Below are 9,770 nucleotides of genomic sequence, written 5' to 3'. Positions count from 1 at the left end.
TGCATTCAGGTCTGAACAATTCTATTTAAGTGTCCAATGAGTATACCACAATTAACCATGTCCAAAAAAATTGAAAACCCACTGAAATCATGTCTATTTCTATTTTTCTTACTTTTTGACATTTACTCAGCTACCAAAGCTAAAAACCTTGGAGTCGTTTTAGATACCTCCCTCGCACTTTAATCTTTCAAGTCATTGCATCTGCTGTTTCTTCTGTCTTCTAGCTCTATCCTGTCATCAACTTTACTAACTTGCCTCTTTTAGAAACTTTTCTTGACTCATTGTTATTTCAGTCTATATTAGATTTATCCTTCTTTTTACCTGGGCACTATCCTGTACATATATCTATCATGGCATTTCTCTACTTATGCTGTAATCAATGATATATTGCCTGTCTTCTCCAATAAGCTTGAGATACTCATGATTATTGTGAAGACTGATTATTATATGATTATTATTACTGCTGTTTATCTTCCAGTATCAGTCTTCTTTAACCCCAGTGTAATAATACAATACTTGATTTTTACCTGGGTACATGGCACTCTACTAGAGAGCCTAAAGATCAGTCTCCTAGCAGATACGCTGCCTATGAGATGCAATTCTAGTCAGTGGAATCTGAGCAGAAGTGATTATGCATGATCAATCATCTAGATGTCCTTTAAAGGAGAGGACCTAGGTTCTTCTCTCCTTTCTTCTTCTGCTGGATGGAAGGTACTACATGTGATGGTGAGTCATCTTGGACCATGAGGTGGCATGTCAAAGGATAGCTAAGCAAGAAATAGAAGGAGCCAGTGCCCCTGGTGACTTAGTGAAGCAGAACCAAGGATGCTGTACCTTGTGATTTTATGAGAAAGGGCAATAAACTTTCAGCTCTTTAAGCAACAGTTTTCTAGGGTTTTTCTCTTACTCACAGATGAATCAAATCCTAGTTGATACAGATTCTAAAGCACTTTGAAGGTTGGGACTCTATTTTATTAATTTTTATATCCTCAGCATTGATTATGGCATCAGGCTCATCAAATATATAATGAGTTAAAAATTAAGGTAATAAACTTAAAACTTAAAATTATGTTTTTCACAAAATGTAAGATGAACTGAAGTCTCCTATAATGCACATACCCTGTAAACAGGCAAGTTGGCCTGGAAATAGCTTGGTAATTGGATAACCTTACAGGAATACCAGTAACCATTCAGATCACAATATGTATTATAATGACTATATATGATTAGAGCCCTTACAGTTTCTCTGTAAAGAAACATATATTTTTCAAAAATGTTTATTTGAGGAAATTAATTCTGACAGGTAAGTTTTTATAGTATGTCACCTCTCCCCCAGGGTGATGGAGAGGCAAAAAGGATTACTCAAAGCCCATTTCTTCTGAGCAGTGAGAAGCTCTGAAGGGGTTACTTTCCGTGAACCCTCAAGAGAGAGGCATTCCTTGGAAAATTAACCATGAACTGGGGTTTTCTCTCAGGATTTATTCTCCAGGCCAGAAAATTACAGAAAAGGAACATAGGTGGTTACAAAAAGAACAGTAAGATAATTGTTATGGCAACAGTCATTAGGTTTAGTTGCACCAAGGGCATCTGTCCTTGGAGCCAGCAATTCTGCTGTTACAATTCTTATCTGCAACAGAGACTTTAGCCTGGGGAAAGTTTCCTGTCTTTTGCAAGCTTAACATTTCTATGTGTAATTTTAAAAGGCTAGGTTATACCTGAAACTGCAGGGCTTTGGAAACTAGGCCTTGTGAAATACATTTGCTTTATAAATGTTAGTATACTCCACAATAGTAGGTAATACAATGAGACACTCAGATCACTGTTCAACTCCAGCTTCTGCCACTGACTAACTATCAAACCTCTACCAATCTTTTAGTTTATATTTGTACTAATGTTACTTCATCTAGAAGAAAGGATAAAATTCCTTAACTTTTAGAGTTCTTTTAAGGATCAGTAAGTTAATGTACATAATGGATCTTTATGAAGACATTTTATGCAGAGGGATTAATTAACTAGAATATTACTTTTAGAGAAATGAATCATTGGAGACAAGTAAGACTGTTTCTATCATCGCAGCATTATCAGAGATTATGGGCATGATGAATGAAAAGGTCTGTGATCTGCCAATGCAAGGCTACATACTTTTACCTTAGAAATGTACAAAAAGTAGGAAGTGGATATACATGTTCCACAAGTACGGCACTGATATGCACGTTCCTTGAATAACCTTTAGAGATGACTTAGGGATCTTGTATTCCACTGAAAGATTCTTCTGGGTTTGCAGGTTACCATCACATCTGAACCCACCACAATGGCCCCCATTTGTCTAGTGAATAATGAAGAGGAGAAGTTGACGGTGAATCCAGAAGCAATAAAGATCCTTGACAAGATTTCTCAGCCTGTGGTGGTGGTGGCCATTGCAGGGCTGTATCGTACAGGAAAATCCTACCTCATGAACTGCCTGGCAGGACAGAAGCATGGTGAGTGTGGTCTTGGGGTGGGGCTATTTGCTTGGAACCAGTGATAACACAGGCTGATCACACCTACTCTAGGGTCATCTTAAGGAAGAGCATGACTCCTCCCAGTGAAGAAAATTTCTAATTCTCACCACCAAATGTATGACCTCAACCCCATATGTCCATAAAATCTAACTCTTTTCTCCAGGAACAAAGAACCATTCTTCTATCAAATGATCTAGCCCACTTCTCCCTTATATCCCATCTACTCTCTCCTGCTCAGGAGCTCAGCTCCTGCCAGTATGCCCTTTCTTTCTCCTATATCACTTTTGCCGAAACTATAGTGTCATTCCAAGAAGCTTCAAATGTAGTTTAACATGTCTTGTTTTTTTAAACTGGAAGAAAGGAATGAAAAAGAGGAAAGATCACTATTTATCCCCTATCTCGGAGCTACTATCTCATTATTTTGTTCCATTTCACAGCAGATTTCATAAGTTTTACCCCCTTCTTTCAATATTTTTAGACTTTCAATGTGTAAACTATAACACATACAGAGGAGTACATAAAACACAAAATACAATAAAATAAATAAAGTGAACACCTGTGTAATAATAGGCCAGGTCAAAAAATAAAACTGTGCCAGCACTCAAAAGCCCAAATCACACCATCTCACATCCTCAGTAGTGTTCACCAACGTTTTAATTTCCCGATACTCCCTTCCTTGCTTTTTAAAAATGGTTTTACAAGATATGAATTAATTTTAATAGACAGTTTTGTTTGATCTGCTTCATAAATTTTGTATAAATGCAATTAAATTGTAAATATTCTTTGTTATCTTGTTTCTTTTCTTCAACAAAAAGTTTGTAAAACTCATCCACTTTTTAGAATGTAGCTGTAATTTATTTCACTACATTATAGTATTCCATTATATGAAGATACCACATTTTATTTATCTATTTATTACTGAAGAACATTTGTGTTATTTTCACTTTTTTGCCTTTTATGAACAAGGTTTTCATACATATTCTTGTAATATTATCCTGATGCACATGTGCATAAACTTCCCTTGTATAAAAGATCCTGAAGTGAAATTGCTAGGTCATAGAATGTGTGTCTTCAGGATTTCCTGATAATACCAAATGGCCTTTTTAATATTTAATATTTTGTGTAATTTTCATGCTTTTTAAGAGGAATTAAGAATTCATACATAGTTACAAAAATTTTTAAATTTTTTCTGTTGTGGTGACTGTTTAATTGTATGCCATGTGCCTCACTGTAAATAAGGTTGACCACCCTCTGACATATTACTTGCCATTTGTATTTCCTATTTTGTTAAATGGCTGTTCAAGTCTTTTTTTTTTTTTTTCAGTTGGATTGTCTCATTTACTTCTTATTGATTTTTAGGCAAATCTGCCTGTAGTTCCATTAGCCCTTTCTGTCTATGCACACCATACAGCCTTTTTTTTTTTTTTTCCTGAATTTCTTATTTCCACTCTGGCTCAGCTCCTTTAGGGGTTGAACATCAGTCCATTAGGTTTTAAGGATTGCCACACATCCATGTTGCCTTATCTTCCTTTGTAGGCTTCCCTCTGGGCTCCACAGTGAGGTCTACAACCAAGGGCATCTGGATGTGGTGTGTGCCCCACCCCTGCAAGCCCAACCACACCCTGATCCTTCTGGACACTGAGGGCCTGGGCAAGGTGGAAAAGGTAAGGCAGAGTCACCGAAGAATATTTTTTGCTCTTGATTCTATACCTACCTTTTAATTCCCTACCTCAATTCATATTCTGTTACCTTTTTCTACAAACTGTAAATCCAGTCATTAATAATGAGGCTACAATCTTTTTTTCCTTCAACTTATTCCTCAGTAAACTCAAATATTTTGGTATATCAGTGCAAGAGCTTATTTTTAACATCTGAGTAAATGATACAATTTGATACTTACTGAGCAGCTGAATTCCAGGATTCTGTACCATAGATACTGCAATAAACAGGGCAAATGCCTAGAGCCTAGTTGGGGAAACAAAAAGTATGCAGTGTGATCAGGGTGCTGTGGATGCACAGAAGTAGGCAACTAACCTAGTCATATGGTTGAAAAGCTTCATGAAAGAAATCATATATGAACTATAAACCATGAAGTTAATGGCAGTGCTACACCAAAAACATTCATAAAGACTTTTTGTTCAAAAGTCTGGCTTTGGAGATTACCTCTTCTCTGACTTTTATAAAAGCATAACCTTAACTTACTGAAAATATTTTAAATGGAATAATTTTAGATATTTTGTCTTTATCGAATTAGGTGCCAGGAATCATTTCTCCTTATTTTGTATTACTCTTGAGTCTGAATTCAAAATGGCAGCAGTAGATATTTGGCTTTCATAACTGCCCAAAATAAAAAGATTTTAAAATTATGTGCTCAATTTTAAAGTTCTCAGTAATAACTCAGTATAAAGCCAAAATGGCACCCTTTCTGTTGAAATTGATTGTTGTTTGGCCTAAGTCCTGGTTTTTTAAAATCTAAATGGGATACTTTCAGTGATAATTTAATAAGTACTTGAGTAAATAGTTTTTTCCCCAAAATGTGAAAAAGCTCTCCCATCTTCCAGATCAAGTTTGGTAAGCATAGAATATAGACACTGCATTTGTACATGGGAACTAAACGGATTGCAGTAGAACCACTCGCTAACCCTAGAATCGTGGTGCATTAGTCCATTACTGTTGCTTATAACAGAAGTAGCTGAAACTGGGTAATTTGTAAACAAATCATATTTATTGCTTACAGTTTCAGAGGCTAGGAAGTCCAAAATCCAGGGAACACATCTGGTGAGAGCCTTGTTGTTGGGTAGTGACTCTTCACAGCAAAGCAAATTGTCACGTGGCAAATGACAGAAGCAGAGAGAGAGCTGACTCCTCACTCCTTCTCCTTTTAAAGCCCTCAGAATTATGCCCATGACCAATATTAAACCATCAACTTTTTAATCCATTTACTTGGGCATGGTCCTCACAACCTAATCACCTCTTCAAGGCCCCACCTTTCAATTAACACAGTAGGATTTCCCATCCTCTTAACACTATCACAATGGGGGTTAAGTTTCTAATACATGGAGTTTGGGAGACACAATTCAATCTACACCATTCCACCCCAGCCCCCAAGGTTCATGTTCTTCTCACAGGTAAATACATTAATTCCATCCCCAAAGTCTTAACCTGTTTCAAGTCAAAAGTCCAAAGTCTTTGACTCACAGGTCCCATCTGTGAAATCAAAACAAGTTATCTATTTCCAAGGTACAATGGTGGGACAAACCTAGGGTACATATTTCCATTTCAAAAGGGAGAAATAGGCCAAAAGAAAGGGGTAACGGGTCCTAAACAAGTTCAAAATTTAGCAGGGCAGGCATCGAATCTTAAAGCTGGAGAATCATGTACCCTGACTCTGACGTTCTCTGCATACTGGTGTGAGGGATTGGGTTCCCAAGTCCTTTGGCAGCTCTGCTGCTATGGCTTTCCTAGTCTCAGTCCATGCTTCAGCTCTCCCAGGCTGGCCGTCTACTCTGGTGGCTCTACAATTCTGGTGTGATTTGCTAGTGGCTAAGTCTATTCACCTGGCCACCAAAGACCTTTATGTCTTGCCCTAATTCTCATTCCAAACATCATGCACCACATCCGTACATCTACACACTGCTTTAGTCAAATGGAAATAACTCTGTAATACCTTTGTAGGACTTGCACTTTTAAAAATATTTCTGCCTTGGCAGCGTTGGTCCTTCCATCTGCATGATCCCTTCACATCTGCAAGTCCACATTCTATCAACTCTTTACTTTTCATTTTATTTTTTAGTTGACATGTAGTAATGGTACATATTTATGGGTACGTGGTAATACTTTGATATGTGTATAAACTATACGATGATCAAATCAGACTAATTAGCATATCCATCACCATAAACATTCATCATTTCTCTATGATGAGAACATTTGAATTTCTCTCTTCTAAGCCGTTTGAAAATATACAATATATTGTTGTTAATTATATGTACCCAACACTACTATATAAATAATACTATATAAAATATTACTTTATAAATATTGGTATATAAAATATTTACTATATAAAGTTTTACCATATAAATATTACTATATAAAATATTTACTACTATAAAATATTAGAACTTATTCCTCTTATTTAGCTGTAGTTCTGTATCCATTAACCAACCTCTTCCCATCCTTCCTTCCCCCTACCCTTCCCAGCCTCTATCAACTCCTTAAAGCTCAGAAGTTTTTAAAATTTATGTAATTTTTAATTGACAAATAGAAATTGTATATATTTGTTGTGTACAACATGAAATTGTGAAATATGTGTATATAGTGGAATGACTTAAATGAGCTAACTCACATATGCATTACTGCACATTTTTATCAATTTTTGTGGTGTGAACACTTAATAGTTGTTAACTATACTCACCCTGTTGTACAATAGATCTCATTTCTTTTATCTAACTGAATTTTGGTACCCTTTGACCAACATCTCTACAACCCCTCTCACTCCAAGCCTCTGGTAGTCACCATTCTACTTTCTACTTCTATGATGAACTCTTTTAGATTCCATGTGTAAATGAGATCATCCAATATTTGTCTTTCTGTGCCTGGTTTATTTTTGCTTAACCAAATGTCCTACGGTTTCATTCATGTCATCAAAAAATGGCAAGATTTTCTTTTTTTTTCCAAGTCTGAATCATATTCCATTGCATATACACACCACATTTTCTTATTCTGTTTATATCTTGATAGTCATTTAGGTTGATTCCACATCTTGCCAATTGTGAATAATGCTGCAATAAACATGGGTGTGCAGTAATCTCTTCAATATATCGATTTCAATTATTTTGGAAGTACCCATGAAGAGGAATTGCTGAATCATATAGTAATTCTATTTTTAATTTTTTGAGGAACCTTCATATTGTTTTTCAGAGTAGCTCTACTAATTTACATTCCCAACAATGGGGTGAAAGGGTTCCCTTTTCTTCACACCCTTGCCAACACTTGTTATATTTCATCTTTTTGATAGTAGCCATTCTAAACAGTGACGCCTCATCATTGTACAGTGACTCCTCATCATTGTTTGGTTTTAGTTTGCATTTCTTTGATGTTTAGAGATATTGAACATTTTTAATATACCTTTTAGCCATTTGCATGTCTTCTTTTCAGAAATGTCCTTTGCCAGTTTTAATCAGTTTGTTGTCTTGATTTTGAGTTGTTGCTTATGAACTTTGGATATCTTATGTATAGTTTACAAATATTTGCTCCCATTTTGTAGGTTGTTTCTTCACTGTGTTTATTGTTTCTTTTGCTGTGCAGAAGTTTGCAGTTTGATGTAAGCCCATTTGTCTATTTTTGATTTTGTTGCCTGTGCTTTTGAGATTTTATCTAAAAATCATTGCCCAGACCAGTGTCATAGAGCTTTTGCCCTATATTTTCTTCTAGTAGTTTCATATTTTCATGTCTTGAATTTAAGATTTCAATCCATTTTGAGTTGATTTTTATATATGGTGAGAGAAAAGGGTCTAATTTCATTCTTTTGCATGGGAGTATACAATTTTCCTATCATCATTTATTTAAGAGACTGTTTTTTTTCTCCAGTGTGTGTTCTTGGCACCTTCACTGGAAATCAGTTGGCTATAAAAGCCTGGATTCATTTCTGGGCTTTCTATTCTGTTCCATTGGTCTATGTGTCTGTTTTTAGGCCAGTACCATACTTTTTTCATTACTATAGCTTTGTAGTTTATCTTGAAGCCAGGTATATGATTCCTCAAGCTTTCTTCTTTTTGCTCAAGATTGCTTTGGTATTTATGGTCTTTAGTGGTTCCATACAAATTTGGGGATTATTTTTTCTGTTTCTGTCCAAAAAAAAAAAAAAAGTCATTCATATTTTGATAGTGATTGCATTAAGCCTGTGGATCGTTCTGGGCAGTGTGGACATTTTAACATCATTAATTCTTCCAATCCATGACAGCAGAATATTGTTCTCCTTATTTGTGTCATCTTCAATTTATTTTATTAATATTTTATAGTTTTCAGTGTAGAGGTTGCTCACCTTCTTGGTTAAATTGACTTCCTATTAACTGCTATTGTAAATGGATTGTTTTCTTGATTTTGTTCAGCAAGTTGATGGTTAGTGTTATAGTAATGTTTCTGATGTTTAAGTTGATTTTGTATCCTAAAACTTTACTGAATTCCTTTATCAGTTCTGACATTTTGAGTGGAGTCTTTAGGGTTTTCTAGATCTTTATGTAAGATCATGTAGTCTGCAAACAGGGACATTTAAATTTTTCCTTTCCTGGGGAATAATGGCAGTTTGTGGTAATAGGCATACTGATAGTACTTATCTGATCATCACATCTTGGACGCAGGTGGTGACAGTCAGCTTTGTACCCTGCAAATATGCATAATCAATAAAAAAATAAATAAAATTTAAAAATTAATTTTCTTTGCCAATTTGGATGCCTTTTATTTCTTTTTCTTACCTAATTGCTCTGGCTAGGACTTCCAATACTATCCTAAATAAAATTGGCAAGAGTGGACATCCTTGTCTTATTCTAGATCTTAGAGGAAAAGCTATCAATTTTTCTTCATTGAGTATGATGTCAACTGTCTGTCACATATGACTTTTCTTGTGTTGAGGTATACTCTTTCTGTGTCTAATTTGTTGAGAGCTTTTATCATAAAAATATTTTGACTTTTGTCAAATGTTTTTTCCGCATCTACTAAAATTCTGATATGGTTTTAGTCCTTCATTCTGTTAATGTTATGTATCATATCTGTTGATTTGCATGTGTTGAACCACCCTTGCATTCCTGTGATGAATCACACTTGATTATGGTGAATGACCTTTCTAATATACTGTGGAATTTAGTTTGCTAGTATTTTCTTGAGGATTCTTCATTTATGTTCCTCAGGGATATTGTTCTGTGCTTTTTGTTGTTGTACCCTTGCTTACTTTTGGTATCAGGGTAATGCTGGCCTTGTAAAATGAGTATGAAAGAGTTTGAGAAGGATTTGTATCAGTTCTTCAATTTGTTGGGAGAGTTTGAGATGAATTATATTAGTTGTTATTTAAATGTTTGGTAGAATTTAGCAGAGAAGCCATCAGGTCCTGGGCTTTTCTTTGATGGGAGACTATTTTTTTACTGATTCAAACTCCTCGCTCATTATTGGTTTCTTCAGATTTTCTATTTCTTCATAATTCAATTTAAATAGGTTGTATGTATCAAGGAATTTACCTATTTTTTCTAGGTTATTGCATTTGTTGGTATACAA

At 35.3% G+C, this 9,770-nt stretch overlaps 1 protein-coding gene across 1 annotated transcript in view; it reads left to right on the top strand.

Moving 5' to 3' along the window:
• The first annotated feature begins 2,311 nt into the window (after positions 1-2,311).
• The window catches only part of LOC103610288 (guanylate-binding protein 4-like), a 46,083-nt gene continuing 38,624 nt past the window's right edge, over positions 2,312-9,770 (top strand). The window contains exons 1-2 of the mRNA XM_008594487.1: positions 2,312-2,480; positions 4,038-4,165. Coding sequence (XP_008592709.1) covers positions 2,312-2,480; positions 4,038-4,165 — 297 coding nt within the window. The remainder of the gene's footprint in view (positions 2,481-4,037; positions 4,166-9,770) is intronic.

The sequence above is a fragment of the Galeopterus variegatus genome, unplaced genomic scaffold (genome assembly GCF_000696425.1).
Source record: "Galeopterus variegatus unplaced genomic scaffold, G_variegatus-3.0.2 Scaffold10882, whole genome shotgun sequence".
Taxonomy (NCBI): Eukaryota; Metazoa; Chordata; class Mammalia; order Dermoptera; family Cynocephalidae; genus Galeopterus; species Galeopterus variegatus.
The sequence above is the reverse complement of the archived record's forward strand: the minus strand, read 5'-3'. Positions and strand labels throughout refer to the sequence as shown.